Source organism: Tachysurus fulvidraco, chromosome 10 (genome assembly GCF_022655615.1).
Source record: "Tachysurus fulvidraco isolate hzauxx_2018 chromosome 10, HZAU_PFXX_2.0, whole genome shotgun sequence".
In the NCBI taxonomy this organism is placed as follows: Eukaryota; Metazoa; Chordata; class Actinopteri; order Siluriformes; family Bagridae; genus Tachysurus; species Tachysurus fulvidraco.
In genome coordinates this window covers 22,874,992-22,889,622 of record NC_062527.1, presented here as the reverse complement: position 1 = coordinate 22,889,622, position 14,631 = coordinate 22,874,992, and the positions used below count along the sequence as shown (strand labels likewise).

The following is a 14,631-nucleotide window of genomic DNA, read 5'->3' as shown; positions in this document are numbered from 1 at the left end:
CATTACTGCTGTTTAAACTAATATGTTAGTGTGAAGGAACCAGTGAGTCTGAGATTTGATTAAAGTAGATGTTTACTTTCTTTTGCAGTTACACAACACTGACACATACTGTACACACACATACTGTACACATGCACACACACATACAGTATGCACACACTTACACACACACACACACACTTGTGTTTCACACGTCTTTTGAAGAGTTTCAGTCAGGTTTCAGGCCCCATCATTGCACAGAAACTGCACTTGTGAAAGTCACAAATGACTCGTTCTTAACTTCGGACCAAGACGGTCACTATTCCAGTAGTTCTACTTGACCTTAGTGCTACATTCAACACTATAGATCACAACATTCTCCTAGATCGCTTAAAAAATTACACAGGTTTTCATGGACAGGCTTTACAGTTTTTTTTTCAATCGCTAACAAGCGCTTACCTATACTTAAGAATTTTTCTAAAATCTTAACACAGACTTAGACCTACAAAACACAATTGGCCAAATTGATCATTTTCCTCTCAAAAACACATTTTGTTAAAAATATACTAACTCTCCATTTCAAAACAGAACACATCTTTCTCTGCACGCACTAATTTTACCAAAACACTCGAAATCTGACTCAAAATTAAATTATTCTGTCAAAGAATAACACTTGTTTTCACTTCACCAGGTATATGCAGTCAAAGTACACCGGGTTTCAAAATACTGGCTATTGTTGACATTAGAAAAACTGCATAGACTTTTATGTATCAGGTAACATGCAATCCACCTTTTACACAAAATGTCTTAGTTGGAAACTGTATGTCCACATGTACAGTAATGTTCACATTCAAACGCTTTCCAAGTAAAAAGCAAATCAGATATTTTTTTCTTTACTGTTTACTAAAGGAGGTACAGTAGAAACACAATATAATATAACAGAAAAAGTTTTAGAGTATTTTGCTTACAGTGAACAAAATGTCATAAGAGCATTCTGAAAAACAAAAAACAAAACAGCAAAAAAACTGCCCAGATAATAAGGGGGGCACTAAAAGTAGCACAAAATTAATGTATCTAATCCGATGTATCTAATCTAATGCGATCTTCAACATCACATCTGATATCATCCGAGGCGATGCACCTGGGATAAAACCGCTTGGTATGTCGGATCCAACCCTTGTTTGGACAATGTCCGTGTAATGTTTGTGAGGCTGATGCTTTCTATATTGCCAAATATCTCATGGTCCTCCACAATTCTAGTTTTAATTTCATGCAGTTTTATTTCATTATTTGCAACAACCATTTCTACAAGCTCTTGATCATTATTGAGGAGCTTTCCTCTTCCCCCAGAGGGTGAAAGATGTTGCATTCTTTACAGGGGAAAAAAACTCAACATTACTGTATGACCTTATTGACATGTCAAGTGAAAATAGAAACAATCCATGTAAAATGCAATACTTACCTGTTGGTTTGTTGAAAGATGCGAATAATGGAGGCAACCGTTGACCGCCTCAAATTGGGTTGCACTCTTTCTCCAGCCTCTATTAGTGCGAGACCGTGGTTGATTACATGGTCAATAATAGTGGCGCGAATTTCATCACTGACTACTGTTCTTGCAGCCCTTGGAATGCCACCACCACACATTCTTACACGTCTACAGTACCTTGCCCTCTCCTTGGGCCTTCTCCTTTTCTTGCACCTGCACCTCACATTGCACCTGCACCTCCTACTGCACCTCACATTGTACCTGCGCCTCTCACTGCGCCTCTCACTGAACCTCTCCCTGGCCCTGCATCTCTCACTGGAGCTGGTCTTCTTCCTGGGCCCTTTGCTCTTCCTCTTCCACGTCCAGACATTAGTGTTTGTCTTTTGTCTCTGGAATCAGCTGTGGTTGGCCCAATTCACCCAACATAAATCAGCTGTGTGTCAATTATTCAATTGTTTATTATCAGCTGAGATATATTGTTTTTGAACTGATATCATTGCAGAAGCAGAGGTTTTTATACTGTATCTAAGGTTTGGAATATTGTTTTTTCTACTGTGGGATGTTGTGTGTTAACATTTGTGAATACTACAAAAACAATCCATAATTTTGTTGAGAGGTACAGTATAGCTTGTCTATTAAGAAAATGTAAGCATTGTGGAAATGTGTTCACTGATTGCATATTGTGTGAAAACGACATGAAATGTGTGAATGGTATGGCCAGAAAAGACTGATGCTGTGCTAATTGTGTTTAGAGTTTTGTGACAACATTTGTGAAAATGTGACCACTGTTTGGACAAACGCTTGTTAGGGACAGAAAAAACTGTAAGTTGGTTTAGATCCTACCTGTCTGATCGATACCATTTTGTAGAATTGAATGGTGAATTCTCCAGTTTATTGCCAGTTAATTATGGGTTCCCTCAAGGATCAGTTCTAGGACCTCTACTTTTCTCTATATACATGCTTCCATTAGGGAACATCATTAGAAGACATGGGATTCGTTTCCATTGTTATGCTGACGATACACAGTTATATATCTCATCAAAACCAGATGAAATAGCTAAAGTGTCCAAATTAACTTGTTAGAGAGATAACAGACTGGATGAGCTGTAATTTTCTGTTAAACTCTGATAAGACAGAAATAGTACTTGTACGTCCAAAAACCAGTGCACAGAAACTCTCACAAGTTAACTTCCACTTAGAGGGATGTACAGCCTTCTTCCACATTAGAAATATTGCCAAGCTGAGAAACATCCTGTCAGTATCTGATGCTGAGAAGCTAGTTCATGCGTTCATGACCTCTAGACTGGACTATTGTAATGCATTACTAGGTGGTTGTCCTGCATCTTTTAATAAATAGGTTACAGTTAGTCCAAAATGCAGCTGCCAGAGTTCTCACTAGGACAAGAAAGTATGACCATATAACCCCAATGTTATCATCTCTACACTGGCTACCTGTTAAGTTTAGAATTGATTACAAACTGCTGCTACTTACATACAAGGCACTTAATGGTTTAGCTCCCATGTATCTAACTAGTCTTCTAACACGTTACAATCCTTCACGCTCTCTGAGATCACAAAACTCTTTTACATTAGACTTGCACATTTTTATGAACAGCAGATATGTTAATCCCTCTCCACTGCTTCTCTCTTTCTACCCATCCCGAGGCATCCAGACATTGTACCAGCTCCGATAGTCTTCCGTGCGACGAAAATCTCGGACCTCCACTGAGATGAGGCTGACTCTGTGAGAATCCTGAGACATCTACAGATCTACCAGCTCCAGCTGGACTCTGTGATACTAAGAAGAGATCTGAACTCCATGTGATCCTTGCACCAATACAGCATTTGTCTGACTGTATATTTATAATTACACCCTCCAGTGTCACCCATATGAGGATGAGGTTCCCCTTCAAGGTTTCTTCCTTAACAATTTAAGGTAGTTTTTCCTTGCCACTGCTGCCTGAGTCACCTCAGACTTGCTCATTGGGGATAAATACATATACATACATTCATACATGCATACATACTGTGAACTATATCTTGAATTTTTATTATATTAATTCTTTATACTGCTCTATGTTTATGTTCTGTAAAGCTGCTTTGAGACAATGTCCGTTGTAAAACGCGCTATACAAAAAAAAACTTGAATTGAATTGAATCATTAGTGAGATCAGACACTGATGTTGGGATGTGGAGGAGGCTCCAGTTCCAGTTCATCCTAATTATGTTTATGGGCTTGAGTCAGGGCTCTGTGTAGTAAACGCCAATTCCTTCATCTCCACACCATGTCTTCATGGATCTGTTTTGTTCACAGTGACATTGTCATGATGGAACAGGGTTTGAGTCTCTTAAAGCTACATCAAACAGACACATTTTATAAATCTGTGTGCTTCAGTTTTTCTGGTAAGAGTTTGGAGAAGAGGCACATATGGGTGTGATGGTCAGATGTCCACAAACTTTAGACCATATAATGAATGTATTTATCATATCAAAACGGCTTCTGACATTAGTCAGCTGACTAATGTTTATCAGTATGCGTCTCAAATACTTAGACTGCAATCCAAACCACAAGCCTATCTTTCATAAACATTACTTATTTTTATTTTATATTAGTTTTTTTTCTCTGGACTGATTTGGGCTTGTGTATAAATAATTAAAAAGTGTTATTTTCATATCACTGCTTTTATTTATATAAACATTTTCACATATATGTGACGTGCAATATCTTTATAGGTTTGGTTTTTATTTTGATGGGGGGATTCCGGGTCCGGAGACACGCCCACTGCTGCTGAGCTGAGCATCGACATGGAGCACACCTGTGCCACATAACTAGTGCAGCATGCTAGTGGCTTTATAAAAAGCACATTGGAGTGGGGCTGTTTATTTCTCTTCCGTGTGCATCTTGTGTGGGCAGAAAAGGTCTTTTGGCTATATTTTCCTGTCGCTTTCCCCTGGTGAGTCACCTGCTTTATTCCCTTATTTTTTAGTCGCGTAGCATAGCGGGTTCTCTTTGGGAAGGGGAAACTTTTTGAAATGTTTTTTTATGTTGTTCAGGTGCGGCCAAAGTGCGCTAGCTGCTGTTTCTAGCTGCTGTTTCTAGCTGCTGTTTCTAGCTGCTGTTTCTAGCTGCTGTTTCTAGCTGCTGTTTCTAGCTGCTGTTTCTAGCTGCTGTTTCTAATGGCTGTTTCTAATGGCTGTTTCTAATGGCTGTTTCTAATGGCTGTTTCTAGCTGCTGTTTCTAGCTGCCGTTTTATTACGGCTATTTTCTTAGTTGCTGTTCTGATTATTGCTGTTTGTTTTATGTATATTTTTCAGAGCTGTTTTAAACTTGACTCATTATTGGGTTACAGTCGGCATAGTGCGGACGTTGCAGCGGTGAACACTATATCTTGAATACTGGGATGATGCGTCAGTACTGCATTGCCGTATATTTATTCTGAGTATAAGTTTATCGAATTAACCGGTTTTGTATTTCTTTCTTTCCAACCGTTTTGGTGCTCTTTAAATTAATCTGTTTTTACCGGTTATCACTGGACTGTCATTTTGTATTGTTTTTCTTTCTTTTCTTTTGCGTCTTTTGTTTGAGTGTCTGTTTACCGCATATATATCCACCTCTGACTATCGGACAACGAACTGTGATTAGTGAGGCTTAACAGAGGGAGTGTATGTTTGTCGTCCTTTTGGTTTATCCCTTTTTTTCTTGGTTTATCAGTATTAATTATTATGCACTGCTTTGTTGTGTGGTTTGTCCCTCTTTGTTAAGGCGGACCTAGTCTAGTTGTTTTCTCCATTGTTGGTAACTAATCGGTAAACTGTACACTTGTATCTTAATGTTTTTAAGAGCAAATGGTTTTTCTTGTTTTTTAAAATAAAGTTGTAGTCATATTTATTGGAAAGTCACGTCTCTGTCTTCAATCCCATTCGAACCAGCAGGGTCCTTCATATTATTGTAACTTATTTTTGGTTTAATTTATTTTCCTGGGTAACCCAGGTGGCGTAGTCGGTTCCTTTTTCCATTCTTAATGCCTTAGCCAGGAAGGTTACATATACATTAACATATCACAACATGAAGCACTTAACATTAGCATCAAGCTGGGCACTACATGATTATTAATTTGCATTTGGAGTATTCTAGAGGTTTGTAAAGGGAGAAGATTTCCCATTTGTAACAAAGGCAGACTATTTTCTTATGCAACATTAAACTTGCATGCCCCCAAAATTTAAAAATAATTGTATTTATTCATCTAAATCACCAGCTGATCCTTGTAACATGCAGTAATTCAAAATAGAAGTATTTATTTTACAGTAGTTATTGTTAACTTCTTTAAACAAATAAACAGAGCAGAACAATAGTTTTTATGATGTAATACATTTGAACACCTTGTGCTGGTCAGTGTCTCCTAGCCTGTGAGGTAACTGTTGCGTACGTCACACAGTCCAAATCTGATGTCTTTTTCTTAGAAGCTGCTCTGTGCTTTCTTTTGTGTTGGATGCTGGCATAATGAACATTTTCTTCCTGCTGAGAGAGATGGAGAGCCATCATAAAACATCAAGGAGCAACAACATCATTAATATTTATTGCTAAATATCTATATATGTGATGCTTTACTATCTCTCTCTCTCTCTCTCTGTATATTGGCATTACAAAATTATTTGCATTAATATTCAAATTAACATGCATTAGCATGCTAAATCCAAGTCTATCTAAGGAACTTCATATTCCATGAAACATTTCTAAATTGTACACATCCATTTCTTTCCACTGGTAAATTGATGTAGCATACAGATCGTACTAAATGACACGTGCTGTACATGTATGCAGTAACACTTCACCTGTCACATGTCTAACACTGACTTACATATTCTAATGAGATTTTAACTTACCATTCATAACTTTTAACCTGTTTCTTAAAACAATGCATCTAAATTTGTATTAAATTAATATCAGATTATATCAGTTGGATAGATTTAATTTGACATAAATGACCTGAAAATTATCTGTAACATTAATAGTGACCCTAAATCTGAGGGCAATCTGTTGAACCGTCACTTTTCACTAAGTTTTTATATTACAAATATAACACATTGAAACAAATTGATAATTTTGAACAACAAATAAAACCAAAATTTAAACTAATCTAGTTAAAATAAAATTGTACCTTATCCATCTTTTCAGTGGAACCTTTTGTGTTACTGCAACAGTATGATGATGATGATGATGCTGACCTTCCTGAAAGAAATAAATTTGAATTAGAAATTACACTACATACAAAATTTAACCACAGATTGTTGAATAATAATATTTCAGACTATTTTAACTTAGTTAAATTTAATTAATAGATGACCAACAAACGATGTGTATGAGCTAGTAGTGAGTCATTAGAGTAGTAAAGAAGGCCATGAGTTGCTGCTGGACTGCTGTTAATTATACATGCATTATTTAATACTCTACTCATATTTTTGTCGCTGGTTCTTTTTCCACATTTTGTTATTATTCATATTAAAAAGGCAGGAAACAAATAATTTATTTTGTGGTTCGTGAATAAATTAGCAGGTGATTTTGAATTGTGAAACTTTAAAGCATCTTCATGTGTAAATGGAACTAATATATTTAAAGTTATTTTACAGCTTATTAAAAACTGTGTGCCTATTAAAGATGATCTGGTCAAAAAAACTGCACCTTTGAACCTGTAGCAGATCACACACATACAGATGAGGTTTATTAGGACAGAGATCAGACACACAATCCGTGTAATCCACATCTCTGATCCTGTACACAGCTCAGTATCTGGATGCTTAGACGAGGTGTCATGGTCTTCTGAAATACATAACGCATAGTGTCAAAGAAATCAGTACAGAGAGAAACCTGAGGAAAACCCTTACACTGTATATGAAGTTTAAAATCATAACTTTAATCCATTTTCTCTTTCGGTAGTTCACCTTCTGTTAGTTTCAAACACTCCTGTTTCCCGGCACTGCAGCTGATGTGACCTAATGCTAGATCCTCTGCTGAAACTACACGGGCTTGCAGTTTATTCTGATCATGCGGTGAGCGCGTACAGACAACTAAAATTTGCTCTTTTTTTCTAAAATGAGTGAAATCAATATCCCACACTATGATTCTCTAAATGGAATTGTGTGACAAATATAACTTGTTTAAAAGTAATAATATTTAGAATAAAATATTATTTACATAGATTATGTACACTGAATCAAAACCTGGTGGTTTGTGGTGTTTATTATAGTTTTAATCTTGCTCTCAGTTTTTAGGAAAATCACCTTTAATCATATACCATTTCATTAGGTTACCAAAATGAGGGTGCATACAGTATATAAAATTCCTTTGTTTTGTAATTTCAACATAAAAAAAGAACTGGTTGTTAAAGTCTGGTAATATATCCAAAAATACAAAATCTGGCATTAAAAAGGATGTATAGTGGGACAGTGGTGTCATAAAATCCATTCTAGAAAGAAATAGGAAACACAGCAAAAATGATAAGGTCCAAGATCCTCTTCAAGTGTCTCTAGTCTTGGACATCTGCGAAGTTACCGAATTATTAAATTCAAGAAACTACATATTTAAAATGGCATAAATATCACTCAGTGCAAGCATTGTGAACTTTTGATGCAGGGTGCCAATACTTATGGGCTGACTGGTTTTGCAGAAATTCAATCTAATTCAAATTTTTCAGAATCAATTTTTGTATAGCACTTTTAACAATTCCCATTGTCTCAAAGCAGGAAACAGAATAGAGGAAAAAATATAATAATAATAATAAGAAATAAAAAATAAATAAATTAATACATTCAATAAAAGTTTAAATTTAATTTAAAAATATTAACTTTTAAAATATTATTATCCCAATCTCCTTGAACATTTTACTTTTACAGTAGTTTGGATAAAACTGTTTGTCAAAAAAAATGAATGCAAGTGTCACATTTTTAGAAAAAGACACTAAATCCCAACAATGTGACACAGCAGTTCCCTTTTTATGGTTCTATTTCAGTACTGGCAAATCTTACACTAACTTTAAAGGTCACTGATATTTTTAAACATTTTTTTTCTGAACAATTACAACATACACGGTTCTGTAAAATCTAGTTTCATTCTAAAATGTTTATAATAATTCTTTACAAAGGTTTAATACATTTGAAATGACCCATTAAAACAAAAATGGAAATGTTTTTTTAACTATATGTTAAATTGTTCAGCTGAACGAATACACAAATATGCAGTAAGACAATATTAATATTCATAAATGAAGAAAATATTTTCACCAACCTGTAAAACTCAGTCTGATGGGTTTCTCAAACTGAATGTGTGTCTTATCCTTTCGACCTTCACAGTAATAAAATCCCAGGTCTGTCTGTCTAACGTCAATAATCACTAAACTGCATCTTTCTGTTATATCAAATTGACTCTCGTTCACATTATAACTAAGCAGAAACTTTTTATCCAGCCTCCCCTGTTCAGCAGATATCAGCAGCTTCACCTCCTCAGATCCCAGTTGATACCACAGTATCTGATCATAATTAGTTGTAATAGATATGTTACAGTGCAGGGTGATGTTCTCTCCAGGATGGACAGATACGTGATCAGCTGAAGTGATCTGAAGGATACTTGGCCAAAAAACACCTGGAAGACCAACAACATGTTAACAGGATCATCATCACTCTACAAACCATTTAACCTGTAAATCAGTGTGAACATATCGATTATCTAATTCAGCTAACTCGTACATCACATCATTCGATTTTGAACGTTATTTGGCAAACTGTCTTTAGTTACATTTCTTGATTACCAAACATATCCTTATCAGGTCTAATGATTTTTCAAAAAGGTCCTGAATATCATCCAGTCTCTCAGATCTACACTGAAACAGTTCTTTATAATTCACATCGATGTGGTTTAGAACTCACCAAACAGCAGCGGTGGTGTAAACAGACTCAGGATTTGGGACATTTCTCTCTTAGATGTTCGGATGGTCTATAAACAAGTGATGCTTTTGGAGGTATGTAGTTAGGTCAGCATTTCTGTGTTCCTTTCTCTGTGTTTTAAGTTCCTCCTTTCTCTGTGTTTCTACATCCTGTTTTTCTCAAGGTGTCCAATAAGCTGCTGACTAGTCCCATTTTATTTCTCAGAAAGCATGTACAGACCCAGCCCTCTTATTGCACCTTCATTTGTGCTTCACAAGTGTTGGCCTGCATTCTCAGATTGGCCTGCATTTATTCATAAACTCACGCAGTTCAATCACATATACACAATTAATTAACAAGCACCAAGGAGAGACTTGATGTGGACAAATATTGGGCTGATAATCTCAGAGAAATGCAGTGAAATCAGTGTCAGCAGAGTCAGAATTTGTAATGCCTGAAAAAATATATATAAAAGAAATTCAGTAGATTCGTTTATCTGTCATCAGATCCAGATGATTACAGTATGGGTTTTGTACCGTAACCACCAGAGGGTTCATGGAAAGGCTGCTGCTGCTTGTCTGGCTCAGTGACTGTATGTATAAATGGTGCTGTTCTTTCCTGTTATGTGTTTTTGAAGATATTCTGGTAAACATGGTCGTGGTGTCTGTTATTTAGTACAGATGTCTTTATTCTTTTACAGATAATATTGTCATTATTTATGATCTCACTACCCAGATTAAGATGGGTTTGCTTGGTTCCTCTTCAGTCTGATACCTTTCATGTTGCAGCACCACTAAAGGCTTCACCACATTTCCATTTCAAACCACAGAAGAGAGTGAAGCTGCACACTGTGGCTGGAAACTATTTACTGTACCAAGGCAAGTGTTTCTTAGTAAACCAGGACAATGTCTGGACGTAGGGATGGGCGATATGGCCTAAAATCCATATTGCGATATACATTGCAGCCTCTTGCGATAACGATATATATTGTGATATATAAATGATAATAGAACCATTTCAGAACAGGTTACACAGACCCTTAGGAAAGCCAAACTGCTAAATGTATTTTTTTTAAGAAATAAAGAAACATGTCATTGAGAACATTTATTGTGCAAAAGCAAAACTGTAATTATACAACAAAATGTTGCAGATAAATAAAAGTCTTTCCTTCTAAAAGGCACTATACTTGGTTCTTACATGCCACCCAAGTTGCAGACAACAGAAAACCTGGTGTCTTTTTAGTTACGGAACATACACTGTACTGAAAATACTTTCAGTATTAATTAGGCAAAGGAAATTGTGTGTAAATGCACAGATACTTTAAATAAAAACATATTTCACACCTGCAGCCGAGGTAACACATTTGGTTTTAAACATTTTGTTCTCCTAATGAAATTAAAACTGGTTTCTTTTTAATAAAGGAACAGACACTGTGAATTAGGGATATAGTATTAGGCATGGCTATTTTAAATAAAGAAAATTCTTCCAAGTGTAGTGCACATATACTTCAAAAGAAAACATTATAAAGTGCTAAATGAAAGCACAAAATAAATAAATAAAATACTTTCAGTATAAGGAACATATAAGTCAACTAAAGAAAATTTTTAAAGTATAAAAGTTTCTTTACAGTAGTGCCATGCCATATATACAGTAAAAAGTGCAAATGTAGTTTTAGTTATTTTCTTAAAAGGACAAAATACGCAAAGAACAGGAAAAACTGTCTGGTGTCTTCTCAAAAAGCAACAACAACGAACCCTAAAATCAGGCACTCACTGAGATTTTGTTTAATACACACCATTTGTCATTTGTTAGGCTAAAGATTATTAGCCAGGAACACAAGCTTGTCCACAGTCTCTGGCTTCAACAGAGACCGGTGGCATGTAACAATGTTGCCACCAAAGCTAAATGCCCTTTCTGAAGGAGCACTTGTGGCCGGGATACAGAGATATTTCTGGGCCAGTCTAGCCACCCTTGGAAAATTAGCTTGGTACAGCCGCCACCAGTCCAGTGGATCAGTCTCTGCATCAACCTGCATTGTCTGCAGGTAACTTTTTAGCTCCACTTTTATGGCCTCTCTGTCAGTGAGAGCAGCTGTGCCATCGGAGGAGGCCTTTTTGAAAAAGCTTCCCAGGCTCCGTTTTACTTTCTTTGATTGCCTCTCAACAGCTACTTCAGCAGCTTCAGCACCATCAGCTGCAGCTTCTGTGCTTGTGTGTGGCAGTGGCTCTCTGACTGTTGCAGCTTGCACCTCTAACAGTGACAGAATTTCTGCTACCGCTCTGGTCTTGATGAACTCCTGGCGGTCATCAGCTATATATGCATCTTTAAACCGTGGGTCGACCAAGGAGGCCATATCCAACAGGTCAACCATTTTTGGGTCCGAGTACTTCTCGTTTAAGTACTCTAGGATGACTCTTTTCATGTCCTTGGTCAGCTCAGTGTCATCATCAGCTGCAGCAAGAACAGTGTTGTTGAAAATATGGAGAACAGGTTTGATGTACGACACACTGACATAATCTTCACCAGACAGCGCGTCTGTGAATTCCAGCAGTGGGCCGAGGGTCCGGCTTATAGATTCCAAGACATCTGTATCTTGCCAAGTGGGTACCAGGTGTTTGGTTTTCTTGTCTGCTTTCAGTACCTGTGATAGTGCCTTCTCTTGTTCAAGCACCCTCTGGATCATCATCTGGCGTGACCCCCACCTTGTTGGTGTGTCTGTGATGAGCCGATGAAAGGGAAGATGGTGCTCTGCCTGGGCTTTCTTCAACTCTTTTCTTCTTTTCCAAGAGTATGAAAAGGCACTCACAATCTTCTTGCATACGCCAACAGCACGGTCAGTTCGGGGGTCTTTCATACTTTTTTCTGTTGACAAATTTGTAAGATATTAGTTAATTTCATCTATAATCTCTCTCTCCCCACACACACTGAACAACTATCATTACAACTATTGAAATGCTTGATTAGGATTGAATGAACATCACTTAACACAAATGCAACATTAAAATAGCATTGGGTATACAACTGAACAGAGGCAAATTCTACATCTCTAAACGCAAATGCAACATAACTGTGCAGTAATATAGGCAACTATTATATATATATATAACATAACAAAAATAATTAATATAATAATATAATACCAAGTAGGTTTATATATATATATAAATATTTATTAAAATATTCATATTATGCATATGCACAAATTTTTAACCTACCGATGGCGAGGTGCAGTCTGTGTCCAAAGCATTGCAGCCTGGTCCAATCATTCAGAGACGCTGCCTTGACCACGTTCGTTCCGTTATCAGTAGTAATGCAAACTTGGCTTTCTTCTTTAAAACCCCATGACTCAAGCGCTTCCTTGAGTCCTTGTGCTATCTCCTCGGCCGAATGTTCAGCGGGGAAGTACGACGTCTGCAAACACCGGCTGCCAAGATTCCAATCATCCGTTATATAGTGAATGGTCAGACTGAGGAAAGGCTCCATGGTACGGCTCGACCACAGGTCCGTTGTAGTAGCAAAGTATTTCAAGTCACACAGCTCTTTTTCAACATTTTCGCGGAGCTCGGCATACAATTTTGGCATCTCGGTTTCTGTGAAGTATTTGCGGCTTGGCACCTCATATCGTGGATCAATAGCTCTGATCATGGCTTTAAAGCCGCGTCTCTCTACCGTTTGAAAAGGGACCATGTCCTTACACAAGTAAACAGTTATGGCCCTGGTAATTTCAATCCATCGCGGGCTCTTCCTAATATAAGGAGTACCTTTTGAAAATGACTGTTGGATTGAGGTTTGGATCAGTTCCTGTTTTTTCTGTCCTGCATTCTTTGTACTGGATCTTGCGGTTGGCTGCATTGCCTGGCAATGCTGGTGGTATTCAACGACATGTTTAGTTTTGAGGTGGTAGAACAGATTAGTAGTGTTACCACTCTTAGCTGGAACTTTTGCCCCACACACTCTACAGAGTATATTTTTCTGCTGCTCATCAGACGGCTTAAATCCAAACCAAGTCCAAATAATAGACGTTGCACCGGTCTTTTTCACGAGCTCCTCTGTTTCGCTGACGCTTTCAGCCATGTTTATTCAAAATGGCGAATATGATGATTCTTTGCAGCCAGCTGCAGCTCGTGGCTCTAAATTTCGCGGGTAGATTGCGTCATCAACAAGCATTATCGCGATAGTGCAATAGAATTAAAATCTCTATCGTAGGCCAATTTTGTATCGTTTATATCGCATATCGTTTATATCGCCCATTACTATCTGGACGTATGACCTTACAATTTGTACATTGTCCTGGTTTACTAAGACTTTGCGTAGTTAGGCTTTGAAAAGAAACTGATGAAATATTAGTAAAGAATAATAAAATAAACAAAGTCATTATTTGGCATGACATCCCTTTATAATAATCAACAACATCTGTAGGTACGCTGGGTGTGAGACAGAAACACACTCTTGATGAGTCACCTGCCTGCTGAGTGACTGAATACTCTGATCACATGTGGCCATCCAGGAGTCATAGCCATTTACACCTTGGCGTTATGAACACTTATACCAGAGGCTAAAAATAGAATTTTTTCCTTTTTTGTTTGAGCCTTTATTCAGCCTTGGATTTATTTCGGATGTCACACTCCACAGTGGTGGTTAATGGAGCATATTATTTAATAAGTATTTTTATATTTTTAATCTAAATCTAAATCCTACTAGATCCTATCCTACTATATCCTACTAAATCCTACTATATCCTACTATAAATATTATATAATGTTATTATGGCAATTTTAAAATGTGATAATTAGCTGTGCTGCCCATTTTCTTTCCATACCAGTGTTATTGTGGAGATATAAATGGTTTCCTCAGCAGGGTTCTCCCATCCCTCCCTTTCTCATCATCCTGCCCATCAGCTCTAAACCGTGGTGTTCAGTCTCATCTGCAAAGGGCTCGTGTGGCTGCAGGTTTTCATTCCAAACAGATCTTGACACTTGATCACTCATTTTCTACTGCTTAACCGAACTACCTCGGGTCACGGGGAGCCTTTCAGGCATCATCGGGCATCGAGGCAGGATACACCCTGGACGGAGTGCCAACCCATCAAAGGGCACACACACTCATTCACGCACACACACACACACACTACGGACAATTTTCCAGAGATGCCAATCAACCTACCATGCATGTCTTTGGACCGGGGAGGAAACCGTAGTACCCGGAGGAAACCCCCGAGGCACGGGGAGAACATGCAAATTCCGCACAC

The 14,631-nt window shown here is 37.4% G+C and overlaps 2 protein-coding genes and 1 long non-coding RNA gene across 4 annotated transcripts; 1 reads left to right on the top strand and 2 right to left on the bottom strand.

Annotated features, from left to right (window-relative positions):
• Positions 1-3,037: 3,037 nt before the first annotated feature.
• LOC113653808 lies at positions 3,038-5,203 on the top strand. Its single transcript, XR_007144206.1, has 3 exons — positions 3,038-3,401; positions 4,199-4,419; positions 4,520-5,203. It is a non-coding gene; the product is annotated as an uncharacterized LOC113653808 (long non-coding RNA).
• Positions 5,204-5,355: 152 nt separating this feature from the next.
• LOC113653807 lies at positions 5,356-10,007 on the bottom strand. Of its 2 annotated transcripts, none has more exons than XM_027163637.2 (5): positions 9,387-10,007; positions 8,749-9,102; positions 7,147-7,284; positions 6,626-6,696; positions 5,356-5,982 (listed from the first exon to the last, which is right to left on the bottom strand). In XM_027163637.2, the coding sequence occupies exons 1-5, from the start codon at positions 9,427-9,429 to the stop codon at positions 5,857-5,859; spliced, it is 732 nt and encodes a 243-aa protein (XP_027019438.2). In that variant the 5' UTR covers positions 9,430-10,007; the 3' UTR covers positions 5,356-5,856. The 2 variants fall into 2 exon arrangements, with proteins under 2 accessions (XP_027019438.2, XP_027019437.2); XM_027163636.2 differs by having other exon boundaries at positions 5,356-5,985; positions 9,387-9,997.
• Positions 10,008-11,196: 1,189 nt separating this feature from the next.
• Positions 11,197-14,405, bottom strand: LOC113653843 (E3 SUMO-protein ligase ZBED1-like). The gene is made up of 2 exons (XM_027163680.2): positions 12,599-14,405; positions 11,197-12,245 (listed from the first exon to the last, which is right to left on the bottom strand). The coding sequence occupies exons 1-2, from the start codon at positions 13,455-13,457 to the stop codon at positions 11,197-11,199; spliced, it is 1,908 nt and encodes a 635-aa protein (XP_027019481.1). The 5' UTR covers positions 13,458-14,405.
• Positions 14,406-14,631: the final 226 nt, after the last annotated feature.

Coding starts and splice junctions, on each gene's coding strand:
- LOC113653843 (XM_027163680.2), bottom strand. CDS start 13,457: ATGGCTGAAAGCGTCAGCGAAACAGAGGAGCTCGTGAAAAAGACCGGT. Junction 12,246..12,598: donor CAGACTGCACCTCGCCATCG/GTAGGTTAAAAA, acceptor ATTTGTCAACAG/AAAAAAGTATGAAAGACCCC.
- LOC113653807 (XM_027163636.2), bottom strand. CDS start 9,429: ATGTCCCAAATCCTGAGTCTGTTTACACCACCGCTGCTGTTTG. Junction 7,285..8,748: donor CATCAGACTGAGTTTTACAG/GTTGGTGAAAAT, acceptor TATGTATTTCAG/AAGACCATGACACCTCGTCT. Junction 6,697..7,146: donor GATCTGCTACAGGTTCAAAG/GTGCAGTTTTTT, acceptor TATTTCTTTCAG/GAAGGTCAGCATCATCATCA.